Raw genomic sequence first — 18,477 nt, 5'->3', positions numbered from 1 at the left:
GCACTTTTAATATGTCAAAAAGACCTTTTTGAGTTTTTCTATGTGTTTCCAAAGCCCTGTGACACTATGTTAACATAGTTACAGCAAATCTATGAAGTCACTTCAATCATTTATAATAACATTGTACTTTCTGTGCTACAGAATTCTCTTTCTGTCACAGTTGTTTGATGCCAATGGTATGTGGTGGATATGGCAGTTGTACATGTGGCTGGGCGAAGTGGTTCAGAATTCTTAACAAGATTTTATATTTTTGAAGCTGTCATTCTTGGCTAATAATTTCACTTTCTTATTCCCATTTTATTAACACAGACTAATCTGAAGATGGTCTTAACTGACCATCTCCTAACTGTACAAATTCAAACATTAGATTGCTGTAACCTTATGAGTGTCCATGACACATTTAATCATAAAATGGTAGTGAGGTGGAAGATATATCTCCAGCAAAATAACAATGCCTGTTTAGATATTGTGGTGTTCAAAGGACAAAATGGGTTGATGCCTGCTTTCTAGTTTATGTTCTTACATCTGTAACAGCTAGTTTTTAAGAAATATTAGCAACATCTGTCACATATCTTCACAAAAAATGTACAAAAGGTATATAGATAGGAATACTTACAATGTAACTGGAGAAATACACACACATGCATGCATGCTCTCTCTCTCTCTCTCTCTCTCTCTCTCTCTCTCTCTCTCACACACACACACACACACACACACACACACACACACACACACACACACAGAGAGAGAGAGAGAGAGAGAGAGAGAGAGAGAGAGAGAGAGAGAGAGAGAGCAGCATAAGAAATATTACATTCAGAAAACAAATATCCCATACACATAAAGCATAAAAAGGCACTTATTTACACATTATCTGGACCCCATTTGTAACAACTTAGTATTGTGTGGAAAAGTTAATATGTTTAGAAATACAATACTTTTTAACTGAGAAAATGCAGCAACAGTTTAGTCAGTTACATTATTCAAGTTCTACTTCAACCTTAATCCACATAAAATTTAGTAAATATATACTGAGCACACATAGATATTATCTGTTAAGAAATTCATGTATGGAGTTGACAAGTGTAAATGATTTCAATTTATTTTAGAACTGTTTTCTTTCCTTGAATTCACCAGGGGGATGTTCTAGCTCTGGTCGCAATAAAAGACAAAGTGATAAGAAACCAACTACTCATCTAGATATAGCATGACAGCATAAGTAGTTTACAGTTTGGAGAACATACACAAGACTGTGGCCTAGAGCCAGTAGATATCTATATAAGAAGCATTTGCTTGCCAGGAGCCTCTTACTATCAATTGTACGGTGGTGGTAGTGGAGGTGCAGTAATGAGTGTTTTATTACTGGAGCTGGTCAAATATTTTTGTGATTACATGCTTTACTCATTTCCATGGAAGATTTAGGCTAAGGTGCAGTCAGTGGAAGATGTTGTGTGTCTAATTTTATATTTATAAAGGCTACTACTATTTGAAATCGTGGCTGTTCCTTTTTAGTCATTTTAAACAGGTGTGTTCATGAGGATAGAGCAGGGCTATTATCTTATAGTATGTTTCTGTGCAATGACTTTCTTTTGTTACTATGCTAAATTTCTCCAAAATTTATTCCATATTATATTATCAAATGGAAACATGGTAAATAATTAAACTCTTAGAGGCTTTCATCTCCAAAATTAGCAATTACACACAGAGAAAATGTTTCTAATCACAAGCATTTGTTATTTTGAGTTCCAGCTTTGCCTAATGCACACTTAGGAATTTGAAATTTGAGATTTACATTCTTCATTTAGTTGTTTTCTATTGTTCTTAGTGATGAACAGCTTGTCTTTTAGAGCATTGAATGAACTGTGTTTTTTATCCATTAAGTGAAGGTCATTTGTCCAGAATCATTTAACAATTTTTCTGAACATTTCATTTGATATTGCCTTTGCTGTTTCATCTCTATGAAAAAAGCAAAATCTTTAATTTTTCACTTTATGATAGAACATCATTTATATACAACAGGAGCAATAGTGATCCCAAGACTAGTATTCATCCACACTCAGAAGAAGATTGAAAATTGCATAAGCTACCTAACACGACTCTTAATTGAATAGATTAAAAAAATGTACTCACCAAGCAGATGCAGGAGAATACATACATAAAGGTATTGATATTTGCAAGCTTTTGGAGCAGGTGGCTTCTTTGCCTGGCAGAAGGCTGAAGCGGAAGGAAGAGGGGTGAAGGAAAAGAATGGTGAGTTGTAGGGAATGGAGAGAGTTCAGAAAAATCACCCAGACATCCAGGTCTGGGGAGATTTACTTGATGGGACGAGAAGGAAAGACTGACTGTTGGGGACTGCACTGGTAAAGATTTGCAAACCTGAGAGCTTACATGGAAGATAGGGTAATATGTTAGAGAAGGAAAAGAAATGCTGAGACTGAAGAAATTAACATAACTTAAGGGTAGGTGGTTGACAAAAACCAAGGGCATGTTTTTATGCCAGTTCCCTCCTGCAGAGTTCTAAGACACTGGTGTCTGGGGGAAGAATCCAGATGGCACATGTGGTGTAAGTTTTCTTTTTTTTATGAAAATTCAATCCAAAATGGGTTAAAATTTTTGAATGGAGCATGTGAACATATTTAATGGAAGCATTTGTTTATTTGTAATACCAGAAGTGCCAAATAATGCAACTTAAGGATACTGTATTGTAGCAAGCAGGTTCAACTGATTATTACCTTTAGCAACTGGAGATATCACGTAAGTAATAAAAAAACTACAGTTTCATTCTTTTGCTGCAATATACTGAAACTGCACACCACTTCACAATTATGTTGAAGCACATCCAATTTAAATGCACACATTAAATCAGAATTACAGGCACAGGATTGCTAGAGTCTCACATGGGATAACTTTCAGATTCTCATTATTTTAATTACCAGCTATCTGTGTTTCACATTTATTTCTTTAGCTATATGAATATTTAAGGAAAGTTTGGAATGTTATACCGTTTTATCTCTTTTCTAGTTATGGCGCATGCTACCTGCCATCAACCTACCCACAATCTTTTCCACCTCCCCCTAGCTGGTATTCTGCCAATAACACAATACATGAAATGTCCTGGCCAGTCTTCATGCCACTACTACCAACACTTTGCTTACACAGGTTATGTCCCTGTAGAAATCTCAGATGCAAGATCCTCTACTTTGCACACATCAAGCACATTCTATACTGACATTGTCAAAAACACATCCTATTCTGTCATATGTACATGTGAAGCAACACATGAAACCATTCACGTCAAACACCTGCTCTGCTGTAACTTTTGAGCAATATTTTGTGTGCATGTAACTGCCAACCAACTAACTTGTCACCCTAATGAGTGGCCAATGCAAAGCTGTGAACAAATGTAGAGATTTTTTCTTTTGCTACATTATGTAGGCGAGGATTGTCCTTATAATATATTCTTTAATCATCCATTCCTCCTGGACTTAATCTCAGCTAACCCCTGTCTCAACCCCCCCCCCCCTCCCCCTCCAAACACAAACCCTCCAAATCATTCAGTCTACACTTACACTCTCCTCTCAGAATCTTCTTCTACTCCCAGTTCACTGTTCCACTTCATTGTGTGTCACATGGAACTCCCCATGCCTACGCCAGTGCAATCTTCTCAGTGCCACTGTGATATAAATCTACTGCAGTGTCTGCTCTACTTATAAATCAAAGTATGCTTCTGAGCATACAGTTTATACCTCACCTGTTGCTTCAGAATGGAAAGCCTGTTGTTCATTATAAACTAAATTTTTACATAATAAATATTGATTCTGATGTAACTTAACATGGCACTTTTGGGCACTACATAAAATAGCTTGAAATTATCCACTCTTTTCATAACAATAATTTTGCTACTTTTTACTTGCTTCATGATTCAATTTTTCTTAGTTTCAGAAATTACCCCTCCATTACTCACAGTTACTGGAAGTCAGAACTGCCTCTTACATACAGTGACATACTTCTTCTTGGTGGTAACTTTCCCAGACTGATAACAGAGCACTGCTCAACCTACTTTCCCACATTTCCTTTGAAAAGCATTCTGAATCAACTGAAGCATCATGTCGATGTACAACATTGAAATACCTTGGTAAAAGGAAACTGTTTCATCAAAAAGGCAATGTTTTTATGTTTTTAATTAAAACACTTACATAAAAGCATTAGTAGTTTATGGAATACAAGACAATGTTTTTGATGTAAATGCATTGATAATTTATGAAATACCTTACCTGGAATAGTCCAAGTACAGGTTTGTAATCAATGATTAAAATGTATCTGTTGATTTTGACATTTTTGTAGTGAATTACATTTTTATGTGTTTTAACTCTCCTATCAATGTGTCAGTCTGGTTCAATCAATATATTATAACCACAAGTTGCATTCAAACAGAAACATCAATCTACGAGGGTCCTTGAATTCTGTTTTGATCCAGTGAATCATATTGAAAATTGGCCTTCAGTGTCATTGAAAATTATACAAATGTCCATTTGATTCATTAAATACTTTATTATTGTGACATAGTGTTTGGCTGATGCCATGACATCATCAGAAGCCACCATAATAAAAGAAGCCACCTCATCTCAAGGTGGGCAGTTGTGGGTAACGCTACAGATTTTCAGTGTTAGACCAGTTCTTGGTGGTAACTTTCCCAGACTGATAACAGAGCACTGCTCAACCTACTTTCCCACATTTCCTTTGAAAAGCATTCTGAATCAACTGAAGCATCATGTCAATGTACAACATTGAAATACCTTGGTAAAAGGAAACTGTTTCATCAAAAAGGCAATGTTTTTATGTTTTATGTTTGATGGGAGCAACAGATTAAGATGATTTGATTCCAACAAATAGTATGGGGGCAATGCTTGACAGCAGCATGTTGAAGTTGAGTAATTTGTTTTTGTTTTGTGCAGAATGATGATGAACAAATATTACATGAATTTTCTGTAATTTCAAGTAACCTTAGACATAGTAAATAAAGGGCCAAAACAAATTGAGGTAAGTATAAATGTAGCAATGGATGGTGTGAATTGGAGAATCTATTGATTGGGTCTCATCTTATATGTCAAATGAATGAAACATAGGTAGATCTCATCCTTTTTCTATTCTCTTCTCTAGCTACCTTTCCCTTCTTCACCTCAGTCACCTAACCTATCACCCCTTATTCTTCCTCCCAATCTCATTTCTCCTCTCACCTACATAATTGGTCCACTTCATCTGGTATCTCAACCAAGTCAACACCCGTACAAAGTACTTAGCAGGACAATATGGTTTGTGTGTGTGTGTGTGTGTGTGTGTGTGTGTGTGTGTGTGTGTGTTTTATTCTTTCCAATTATCTCTCATACCAAATTTTCATAATATCTCCACACTTTATCCTGGAGACATTTACAAATAGTTTTCTTTAAGTCAGCATATTCTATCATGCTCTTATTATTGTTTTCATGAAACTTTCAAATTTCTTAAATAGTTCCTCTTTTCAGTAAGAGATTTTCATAACTGTTTCTGTCTACAAACGTGCGCCACATTAGTTAAATAACTGTTAAACTTCCAACTTAATCAGTCTGTGGTACTATGTAATCTCAAGAACCCAATGAAGATCATGAAGTGACTTTTCTTGCAGCATGAGAACATCAGGCTTTAACTCGCTCTTTGGAAACTACTTTTGAAAACAAGATGTGATGTGACTGATTGAGAGCATCATGCATCATCTGACTCCTCAGAACCCTTCACTCACAGTGGCTTAAAATTACTTCTCTCCAACATAATATTATAGAAGCAGAAATTTTAATAGGAAGTGGTGCAGGTGAGCAAATTTTTGTAGTCCAAATACTGATTATTACTACATAATTTACCATTTTGCCTTGAATGTGGAGAATTCTCAGTGAGCTTATGTTATGCCATGATCATAAATGAAGCACAAGGACAGACACAATGTTTTTGGGCATTAATCTTAGTATAAGCTGTATTCGGTTATTTTTTGCTTCCATTTGGTCCTTAACATGTCCAATTCCTTACTGTTTTCTTCAGGAAGAATGTGTTGGGGCAAACATATTGTCAAAATTGAGAAATTATGCTCACATAAGAGCTCAATTATTTGTGGTATCATATCTGAAGTACACCACTAAGGGATTGTTCTGTAGTTTATACAGCTATTGTATCTCCACATCTATGAATTCTACCCCCACACCTGAACATAAACAAACTGGTACACAAACCTAAATGATTTTCAGAAGATTTTGTAAAACAAATTTTGTTATTTCATTACAAATTTCTTCAGTATCTGTAGTTGTTTGTAATTTTCTCATTTAAAATATAGCCTTCAATTGAATTTACTACCTGCTCTGTTACTCTGACTTAAAATGGATATTTTGGTGCTGCCACACCTACAGAGTTAATGAAGGTATGAGCAAATGGAATAGGTTCCCAGATATGTGACTTGATGACTTCCTAATTGATAGAGCCCAATAGATTGTTCTCAAAAACAAGTGTTCATCAGAGACAAGGGTATCATCAGGACCATCCTGTTCCCTATAGAGTTAATGTTCTGATGGACAGGGTGGGTAGGGTGAGCAGCAATCTTCGACTGTTTGCTGGTAGTGCTGTAGTATATAGGAGAGTATTATCATCGAGAGACCGTAGAAGGATGCAGGTAGACAAATTTATATTTGGTGTGATGAATGGTGACTTGCTCTAACTGTAGAAAAAAAATGTAAGTTACTGCAGACAACCAGGAAAACAACTGTGTAATGTTAGAATGCAACATTAGTGGTGTGCTGCTTGACACAGTCACATCACTCTAATATCTAGTATGCTGTAGTATCAGTATAATTAATTATACAATAGTGTGACTGACCTTAGAAAGTTTTCAAACATATGCTAGAAAAATCATTACAATTGATCCTTGAGTCAATTTTGGAATCTGTACATTTTACTAAAGATGTGTAAAGTTTTCTTTTGAGGTCTTTCTATAGCCATGATGTTGTACCTCTTCTTTCATGACTGTGTCACCTAGATTTTAAAGTAATGAACTTTTCTTCTCTGCACTGCTTAATGAGAAGAACCAAACTTTTTCTTTCATTTGCAGCTGTATTCTTGTTATGAGCACATCTGTGATACATTACAACTGATGCATTTATCACCTCTGTGATAATACAACTTTTGTTTATTATTCAGAAATTACTGAAAAATTACTGTTTGTGTAGCAACTTCACTAATCATCACACAACAGCAGATATTGTACAGTTAAACAATACATTATCATCATCAGTTATCTACTATATTAGCAGGTCCTTTGCCTCTCCATTTTCTGCGATCCATTGCTTCCTTCTTAAGGCTGCTGTATGTTGTACCGCCCATCATGTCATCCAGTATCTGGGATCTTTTCCTTCCTCACTTCCTTTTCCCTTCCCTTCTACATAACCTTCTAAAACAGTTTTAATCAATCCGTCATTCTTTCTTAATATATGCCCAATCCAATTTCTTTTTCTTCTCTTTATTACATCTAGTAACTGTCTTTTCTCTCCCACTCTTCACAATACCTCTCCATTTTTTACCTGTCCATCCAACTTATTCTTTCCATCCTCCGTCATATCCAGATCTCAAAAGCCTCCAGCCTTTCTCTGCCTTTCTTCCTCATAGTCCATGTTTCAGCGCCATATAGAAGAACACTCCACACAAGACATTTTATGAGTCTCTTCCTGAGTTCTCTGTCCAGAATGCTGCAGAAAATTCTCCTTTTCTTATAAAACGCCTGTTTTGCCATTGCTATCCTTGTTTTAATTTCTGTGGTGCACTTCCAGTCAGTGTCTATCCTGCTTCCAAGATACTTAAAATTTTGCACCTGTTCTAGTATTTCTCCATTCAGCATAATTTTTATTTCCTTATTTCCTCCTAGTGCCAATACTTTTGTTTTATTTGTGTTAATTTTCATTCCATATTTTTTTCCATTAGTTTCAATGGTGTCCACCAAATCCTGTATTACTTTTTCCCCTGTGGCTAGAAGGATCATGCCATCAGCAAACCTCAAACACCCTACTCTTCTTCCTCCAATTTCTACACATTTGTCATATACAATACATTATACTAGTATAATTGTTGGGTTCAAATTAATGATATGAATATAATAGAGGGAAACATTCCACGTGGAAAAAATATATCTAAAAACACAGATGATGTGGCTTACCGAACGAAAGTGCTGGCAGGTCGATAGATACACAAACAAACACAAAAATACACACGAAATTCAAGCTTTCGCAACAAACTGTTGCCTCATCAAGAAAAAGGGAAGGAGAGGGAAAGATGAAAGGATGTGGGTTTTAAGGGAGAGGGTAAGGAGTCATTCCAATCCCGGGAGCGGAAAGACTTACCTTAGGGGGAAAAAAGGACAGGTATACACTCGCACACACACACACACACACATATCCATCCGCACATACACAGACACAAGCAGACACAAATTTCCTTGTAACCATTGATGCCACTTCCTTATACACAAATATTCCGCAAGTCCAGGGCCTCGCTGCGATGGAGCACTTCCTTTCACGCCGATCACCTGCCACCCTACCAAAAACCTCTTTCCTCATTACCCTAGCCAGCTTCATCCTGACCCACAACTTCTTCACTTTCGAAGGCCAGACATACCAACAATTAAAAGGAACAGCAATGGGCACCAGGATAGCCCCCTTGTACGCCAACCTATTCATGGGTCACTTAGAGGAAGCCTTCTTGGTTACCCAGGCCCGCCAACCCAAAGTTTGGTACAGATTTATTGATGACATCTTCATGATCTGGACTCACAGTGAAGAAGAACTCCAAAATTTCCTCTCCAACCTCAACTCCTTTGGTTCCATCAGATTCACCTGGTCCTACTCCAAATCCCATGCCACTTTCCTTGTCGTTGACCTCCACCTGTCCAATGGCCAGCTTCACATGTCCGTCCACATCAAACCCACCAACAAGCAACAGTACCTCCATTATGACAGCTGCCACACATTCCACATCAAACGGTCCCTTCCCTACAGCCTAGGTCTTCGTGGCAAACGAATCTGCACCAGTCCGGAATCCCTGAACCATTACACCAACAACCTGAAAACAGCTTTCTCATCCCGACCTGGTACAGAAGCAAATAACCAGAGCCACTTCTGCATCTCCTCAAACCCAGAACCTCCCACAGAAGAATCCCAAAAGTGCCCCACTTGTGACAGGATACTTTCCGGGACTGGATCAGACTTTGAATGTGGCTCTCCAGCAGGGATACGACTTCCTCAACTCCTGCCCTGAAATGAGATCCATCCTTCATGAAATCCTCCCCACTCCACCAAGAGTGTCTTTCCGCCGTCCACCTAACCTTCGTAACCTCTTAGTTCATCCCTATGAAAACCCCAAACCACCTTCCCTACCCTCTGGCTCCTACCCTTGTAACCGCCCCCGGTGTAAAACCTGTCCCATGCACCCTCCCACCACCACCTACTCCAGTCCTGTAACCCGAAAGGTGTACACGATCAAAGACAGAGCCACGTGTGAAAGCACCCATGTGATTTACCAACTGACCTGCCTACACTGTGAAGCTTTCTATGTGGGAATGACCAGCAACAAACTGTCCATTCGCATGAATGGATACAGGCAGACAGTGTTTGTTGGTAATGAGGATCACCCTGTGGCAAAACATGCCTTGGTGCACGGCCAGCACATCTTGGCGCAGTGTTACACCATCTGGGTTATCTGGATACTTCCCACTAACGCCAACCTGTCAGAACTCCGGAGATGGGAACTTGCCCTTCAGTATATCCTCTCTTCTCGTTACCTGCCAGGCCTCAATCTCCGCTAATTTCAATTTGCCGCTGCTCATACCTCACCTGTCTTTCAATAGCATCTTTGCCTCTGTACTTCCACCTCGCTGACATCTCTGCCCAAACTCTTTGCCTTTACAAATGTCTGCTTGTGTCTGTGTACGTGTGGATGGGTATGTGTGTGTGTGCGAGTGTATACCCCTTTTTTCTCCCTAGGGTAAGTCTTTCCGCTCCCGGGATTGGAATGACTCCTTACCCTCTCCCTTAAAACCCACATCCTTTTGTCTTTCTCTCTCCTTCCCTCTTTCCTGATGAGGCAACAGTTTGTTGCGAAAGCTTGAATTTCATGTGTATGTTTGTGTTTGTTTGTGTGTCTATCGACGTGCCAGCACTTTTGTTCGGTAAGTCACATCATCTGTGTTTTTGATATATTTTTCCCACGTGGAATGTTTCCCTATATTATATTCATATATATATGAACAATGAAGATTCCATATCACATATGTACATAAATATAGAAAAACTATGATGGTCTTACAATGAGTATACATAAGCAAGAAGGATGAGAAATGAAGGAGAACAAGCCAGATTGGAGTAAATTGTGATGCTTATTTAAGAAAAGTCAGTGTAGCGAATACACAGATAAATTGATAAATAGCAGGATAATGGGGCTTGAACAAAATAGGTAGACATAGTATCTACCATGAGTTAAATAATCTGTGTAGAAATACTATCTACTAAGATTATATGAGATGAAAGGAGAGGAGGACTCTAGGGTTTTAAATGAGGTACTAAGAAGTGAGAGTGAAGTATAAAATAGATTTTTATTTTACTCCGAAATATTTAATTATAGTGTATATAAAGATGTATACTAGGGCAATGAACCATGAGGCCTACTCATAAAGGATAAGGGTGGCCTACCCAGCATTTGCTAAGGATATACAGCAGGCATACCTACATAGAAATAGGATGACCTGTGGCATGATGACTAGGGGGGTTTTATAAAGGGGTGTACCTACCAAAACGGAAGGAGGAAGTGAATTCATAGGGTCAACACCATTGTAAGGTATAGGTACTGATGCTAGGGGAAAAGGACAGTATCGTGACAGAAGTCACATATTTAGTAGGAATTACTCTGATAAGTTTGAATTCTATATATCACTGACATTATTATGTTTTAGGTGAATTTACAAGTGTTGAAAAGAACACTCTCAGTTGCCCAGAGTTCCTCCAGACTACAAACTAATATAAAAAATGATACTAGTACGTACTAAGGAAAAAATAGTACAAGGAATTAGAATAATGAGTAAAGTACTCAAGTGTCATGAACACCTGGAGCTTACGATTGGAAACTAAGGGTTTAATCCTCATGATTCCTAGATATAAGAAAACGAACTCCATCATTGATGAAAATGTTCACATATTTATAATTAACGTAAAATTAAAAAAATAAGGAATAACTAAATAATAAGAAAAAGGGTCTTCACGGTTATGAAAAGAACAAGGTATGCTATTGAAATATGAATTGCTATTATATGTCATATAAATGTACATAATGACTGTATATAAAATATCCTGTGTTCGATTGGGGAGGGGGGAATGACTTCTGCATAAATTATAGAACCATTTGGCCTTCCTCCATCTCAAACACATGATATTTTAAATAGAAGTGTGAGATAGACGAATCCAACCTACTGTGCATTGCATGTTTGTATGTGCAGGTCTAAAAACAGTCATGAGAAAATTGTGGACACTGCGACATGTACCTGCTGGATGATTCATAGAGTTTCAGTGTCTGTGTAGAGCTGAACAAGGGTGTTTATGTATTATTCTGTGATTTTCGTGAGTGCGATGATTGTTAAGGACAAATGAAGAAATGAGGTTAGACTTTCAAGTAATTCATGTGTTGGACTTGAGAGAAGCAAGGCATCTTGATAAATTATTTGGTTGTTAAACCAATGCCATTGTAAATATGTTTAATGAAGTCTAATGCAAGACGAATCAGTTGACTTGCAAACATTCGAATATTTACGTGAGAAATGGTGAATTTGTTCTTTGTTGGAAGTTGAAATATACCAAAACTAAACAAAAGTATTCTGCAAGTATCCACTTATTTCATGAGTAGAGATAGATGGATAGATAGATAGATAGATAGAGAGATAGATAGACAGATAGAGAGAGAAAGAGAGAGAGAGAGAGAGAGAGAGAGAGAGAGAGAGAGGCTAATAAATTCCGTTAACCAGCAGTATTCTTTGGAGAAGAAGTTTTTGGAGATCGATGTAGCTGGGAATCCAGAGAAGAAGCTTGGCAGTGCTTACCAAGTAAATCAACTGAGGTGAGAGAGGTGTGAATTTTGCAAACCAACTCCACATCGATTCTTGTTGTCTAAAGTGTTAGAAGGTGTATTTGTAATTGTTAAATGTTTGCATGTGTAAAACTGTACCATAAGAACAATAAAACACAATATAGCTAGGTGCAGTTTTACAGTACTCACAACAGTCTGCAGTGGACTCCTGTCAGATTAAAGCTGTGTGCTAGACTGAGAATCAGACTCAAAACCTTTCCTCCTGTGTGCAATGTTCTCCTAGGCTGTGGTTATGTCATTACTCAACATTATTTTTCTTCCAGGCATGTTGGTTCAGCAAAGCATGCAGGAGAGCTTCTTTGAAATTAAGAAAGTAGGAGAGAGGTACTGGGAGAACTGATGCTGTGAAGGTGCATCATGTATCAAGGCTGTATAATTTCAGTTGGCCAGAGCATTTTCCCATTAGATGCAAGGTTTCAGATTCAAGTTCATGCCTTGTACATAGTTTTAATCTACCAGGAAGTTTTCAGTGTTAGTATTCATAATGCTGTTTCATCAGATTACAATAAACTGATATTTAGTTTTTAGCTACATATTTGAACTTTAAGGTAATCTCAGAATTTGTTTCCTTAGAATAGTACACTTTACATAGTGATGCAAAGTTTCTTCTGTGTATTCTGTTAATAGCTCATCTTTTATGTTTTAAATAGTTCATGATATATTCTCTTATAGCAAAAGATAGTGATACACAAGATGTATCATTACTGTATAGAAAAGTTAGCCTTTTTTTACAACTACTTAAGATGTTGAGGTGAATTTAGACACAGAAAATGAACTTACTTCGCACCCATAAGAAGACATACAGATTCCATAACAAATTTGACTAGTTGTGGTGGTTTGGTAAACACACGAAGTTCATTGATATCATTCTTATTGAGTGATTCCAGAGCCTTCATAGCTGCTTCCATTGCTGGCAGTGCTGCATCTAGATCACGTTGTGCTTCATCTGCTAGCTGCTGAGTTTCCTGAGCTTTTACCTACAATTATGAAAAAAATTATATCTTAATCTTTTAAAGTTCTCTTCTGTCTGCATTATCACAATCACAAGGACTAGATAAACATAATGAAGCTGCATGCAACCAAGAAACAACTTCATCTGCATATATTGCATCCTGATATCCCACACCTGCCACTCAGTGAATAAAGAAAATCACATGGAGCACCATCACTCTCTCTTGTCAAACTTGAAATGCTCCAACTTGATGGATGTAGAAATTTTTAAAGGAATTGGAAACTTGCTAAGCAATTTCCATTGTTTTTAGTAAGATGTGCTGATGCTACAGTATTCATTTGGACAACAGTGTAGAAAGTGTCGCAAAACCAGTAAAGTGCAAAATCCAAGCATTTTGCACATTTCTTTAGATGAATTTATGTACATCAGTGACTTTCAGTATTTTCTTTGTGTTCAAGTAAAATCACGAATGTCAAATAAACTTGCTTCAAATACACAGATACAGGTGCAATTTAAATATGCTTTTTGAGTTAAACAATTGCACATGTCATATTATGTTTTGAAGTCTCGAATTTTAAGTATGACAAACAACTGTATTTCATGCAACAGCATCAGTTGCAAGTTTCCTTTATGCTTCATAAAATTCTGGCTGTGAGCCCTTGTTCAAAAAAGCCTTTCACACCAAATTTCAGAGGATATCTACATAATTGTGTATATTCAAGATCCCCACAACTCACCTCAGATTGTTGCTCATGTCAAATGCAGCCACAGTCCTAATTAGGCCCCAGTGGCCATAGACAGTAGCCACGTGAATGAGCCATGCTTATGTTAATATGTGTGTTTGTTTTATGCTTCTGAAAATGGGCTTTTTAAAGTTAAAAGTTTAGCAGTCTTTTCATTGTGTCTGTCTGTGAGTCAATGCCTCCTCTATATGTGTGCAGCAGTCTATCTTATTCATATTGTTGTTATTGTCCTCGACTTTCCATTGTTTGGCATATTCCTCTCTGTTACAAAAAAATGGTGAAATGATAGATACCTTTACGACTGCCTCATCTGCCACCACAATCTTCCTCACTTTATCTGCTTGAGCCTGCTCTTTTACTAAATGCTTCATAAGTTCAACTGCGTCTATTGATTTCTGCTTCAGTTCTGGTTCCATTGCAGTCAATTCAATCTTCATTCTATCGATTAATTCATTTGTTTCATACAGTTTCTGTAAATGAATCATTAAAATGTATTTAAATTTTGAGTTACTTTCAAACGTTCTTAGGTAAATAATGGGAAAGATGAATGATAGCTACCATACACTTGCTTACAATATCAACCAAAAATTGCATAAATACAGTAGTGGGGTGATTATGATTTTTGTCTTTGGGGCATACAATAAGTATACCTGTACTGTTTTCACCTTTGAAAATATTATCTACATATAAAACAATGGTTCAGATAGACATGGATGGCTGATCACTGAGAGTTGAAGAGCAGGGGAGGGATAGAGCTTAGCGATTCTGAGAGATAAAAATATTTTACTTATCAGTTGGCCTAGTTGGTTGGACAAAACCAAAATCTCAAATGTTGAACACATTCTTTTCATTATTACCTAAGGTATAGGACAATTTGTATTTAGAGAAACCAGTGTCCCTTCTCCTGAATTAAAAATAAGTGCCACATACAGGCAAGATTTTCTCACTAGATAAGGCGCTCTTAAATCTTAATTTTAAAAACATAAATATTATCAAGTTTTAAAGATCATTAAACTCTTCTATTGAACAAAAGCAGCAAATAAAATTGTTCTTATAGTTTTTAACCAAACAAAATATCACCTACTTATAGACTACCTGATAAGGACACTAAAAGTAGGTTATGTGGCAATGGTTTCCTCCTTATACAATTGCTGCAAGAAATAACTCTGAAACAGCCAGGTGTTCAAAAGATGCTCACAAAATAGAAGTCTCTGTTTAATGAAATGCTGGCATATCTGACTTGTCAAAAAACACGAATTTACCAAAGCACATGACTGCTTTCATATTTCAAATTGGTGTAGCTTATGACTAACATACATTACAAAGAGCATGAGTTAGAAGACTGTGACTTATTCTTAATTCTGTTTACACCACTCCTTTCCATTCATATGACTCAAAGTACATTTGCTTAACATGCAATGTATGGAGTATTATACCTAACCACTCATTCACCCAATGGCATGTGACTTTTTTTCTTCAACAAGGTAGGAAACACCACCAAAGAAAACTACTTTTATTATTGCAATCATCCCTTGCTTGCATCTCAGCTGGGTCATTCTTCTGAAGTCCAGTTGACATGGTGACCATCAGAATTACATCTTCCATCTTTTCCATTACAGTTTGTGTAAACTATCTTCTATGTTTTCAGCATTTTGTTTACTTGTTGCATTTCAAAATGGTCTGGAATACGTAACAGAGCAAATGATGTGCAACTGGTAAGAAATTTGGAAGGGGGGGTACTTTTTGTGGAATTGTATGTGTTTCAGAGGCTCCTGGGTGATGGAGAGGTAATGGCATACAAGCAATGGGGTAACAAGTACTTGTGCAATGCAGGGCTGACAAGGTTGTTAATAAATTAATGTTCACTTACATGGTGTATTATTTCTCATAATTGGATAAGCAAATTGATATTGCAGCTGTGATGTATATTGCAAGCAGCAAAAGAATTCGATAAGCATTCAGTTTGTTACAATATAGAGAGCAATCTATGGTCATAGCAGTTAAAGTCCAGTTACAGTATTAATACTAGTGATTAAACTAACATGAAAGGAAACATATACAAAAAGGCAGGAGACATTAATTTCTAGGCAGCAGCGGTGAGTGTCAGAATGAACCTTAAAGGAGATATAGTTGAATTTTAGAACTGTCAGAAACAAGATATTGAAGACATTTGTTTTTATTCACAAAATTGTGAAATGGAATTAAAATATTAGAAGATAAATTAATTCTTCAGTGGTCTCTAGCAAAGAGCAAGCAGGAAGCACAGGCCACTGTACTGAAAGAAAGTGGACTGGTTGTGACAAGGAGAACACAGTTAAGCAAATAATTCAGTGTAATCCTCATTTTTTAAAATTTAAAGAAGACCACCAAAGAAGACCACCAATGAGTAAACACAGTACTTACCAATCATTAAGTCAGTGGAATGAAATTGTTTCAGAAATGCATGAAGAAAGAGTTACCAATTTAATCTGATTCTGAGACATTTCAGAGCCCACTACAGTAATGGAAGGATGATTAGCTGGAGCTAGAAGAAGTGAGTCATGACAGAGGTCAGTTTTAGAGGAAAAGTGGCATGCTAGGTTTCTGATGAGCAGCAGCAGCCAGCGAAAGGCACACAGAACCTGTACAAATTGATAGAGACATGAAAGGTGCAGGAAGCCTCTCTAAATATTTCTGTACAGATACTGATGGATTACTGGTCTGTGTTCCACTTCACATGCCGCAGCTGCACCCACGTGTTACGGAGTGAGTCATCCAGCACCAAGCACATCACCTGTAAAGGTGTGTGTGCGAGTGTATACCTGTCCTTTTTTCCCCCTAAGGTAAGTCTTTCCGCTCCCAGGATTGGAATGACTCCTTACCCTCTTCCTTAAAACCCACATCCTTCCGTCTTTCCCTCTCCTTCCCTCTTTCCTGACGAAGCAACTGTTGGTTGCGAAAGCAGAATTTTGTGTGTATGTATGTGTCTGTTTGTGTTTCTATCGACCTGCCAGCGCTTTCATATGGTAAGTCACATCATCTTTGTTTTTAAATATATTTTTCCTGCATGGAATGCATGGAATGTTTCCCTCATATATATATATATAGAGGGAAGCATTCCACGTTGGAAAAATATATCTAAAAACAAAGAAGATGTGACTACCAAACAAAAGCGCTCGCAGGTCGATAGACACACAAACAAACACAAACATACACACAAAATTCAAGCTTTTTCCTGCATGGAATGCATGGAATGTTTCCCTCATATACATATATATAGAGGGAAACATTCCACGTGGGAAAAATATATCTAAAAACAAAGATGATGTGACTACCAAACAAAAGCGCTGGCAGGTCGATAGATACACAAACAAACACAAACATACACACAAAATTCAAGCTTTCGCAACCAACGGTTGCTTCATCAGGAAAGAGGGAAGGAGAGGGAAAGACGAAAGGATGTGGGTTTTAAGGGAGAGGGTAAGGAGTCATTCCAATCTCGGGAGCGGAAAGACTTACCTTAGGGGGAAAAAAGGACAGGTATACGCTCGCACACACACACATATCCGTCCGCACATACACAGACACAAGCAGACGTTTGTAAAGGCAAAGAGTCTGGGCAGAATTTTGTGTGTATGTATGTGTCTGTTTGTGTTTCTATCGACCTGCAAGCGCTTTCGTATGGTAAGTCACATCATCTTTGTTTTTTTATATATATATATATATATATATATATATATATATATATATATATATTTTCCAGAGGGAAATATTCCACGTGGGAAAAATATATCTAAAAACAAATATGATGTGACTTACCAAACGAAAGTGCTGGCAGGTTGATAGACACACAAACATACACACAAAATTCAATTTTCTTTGTATGTTTGTGTGTAAGTTTGTGTTTGTTTGTGTGTCTATCAACCTGTCAGCGCTTTCGTTTGGTAAGTCACACCATATATATATATATATATATATATATATATATATATATATATATATATATATAAAAACCAAGATGATGTGACTCACCAAACAAAAGCGCTGGCACGTCCATAGACACACAAACAAACACAAATATACACACAAAATTCTAGCTTTAGCAACCAACGGTTGCTTCGTCAGGAAAGAGGGAAGGAGAGGGAAAGACAAAAGGATGTGGGTTTTAAAGGAGAGGGTAAGGAGACATTCCAATCCCGGGAGCGGAAAGACTTACCTTAGGGGGAAAAAACGACAGCTATACACTCGCGCGCACACACACACACACACACACACACACACACACACACACATATCCATCCACACATAGACAGACACAAGCACACATATTAAAAGGCAAAGAGTTTGGGCAGAGATGTCAGTCGAGGCGGAAGTGCAGAGGCAAAGATGTTGTTGGCTGACAGGTGAGGTATGAGTGGCGGCAACTTGAAATTAGCGGAGATTGAGGCCTGGTGGATAACGGGAAGAGAGGATATATTGAAGAGCAAGTTCCCATCTCCAGAGTTCGGATAGGTTGGTGTTAGTGGGAAGTATCCAGATAACCCAGATGGTGTAACACTGTGCCAAGATGTGCTGGCCGTGCACCAAGGCATGTTTTGCCACAGGGTGATC

The 18,477-nt window shown here is 37.5% G+C and overlaps 1 protein-coding gene across 1 annotated transcript in view; it reads right to left on the bottom strand.

The window, feature by feature from the left end:
• The window catches only part of LOC124795954 (dynein axonemal heavy chain 6), a 1,096,896-nt gene that overhangs the window by 357,700 nt on the left and 720,719 nt on the right, over positions 1-18,477 (bottom strand). Inside the window, exons 45-46 of the mRNA XM_047260034.1 lie at positions 14,181-14,357; positions 12,973-13,169 (exon numbers count right to left, since the gene is read on the bottom strand). Of these exons, the coding sequence (XP_047115990.1) occupies positions 12,973-13,169; positions 14,181-14,357 (374 nt within the window). The remainder of the gene's footprint in view (positions 1-12,972; positions 13,170-14,180; positions 14,358-18,477) is intronic.

Source organism: Schistocerca piceifrons, chromosome 4, assembly GCF_021461385.2.
Source record: "Schistocerca piceifrons isolate TAMUIC-IGC-003096 chromosome 4, iqSchPice1.1, whole genome shotgun sequence".
NCBI classification, from domain to species: domain Eukaryota; kingdom Metazoa; phylum Arthropoda; class Insecta; order Orthoptera; family Acrididae; genus Schistocerca; species Schistocerca piceifrons.
Note: the sequence above shows the minus strand (reverse complement) of the source record. Positions and strands in the feature narration are given on the sequence as shown.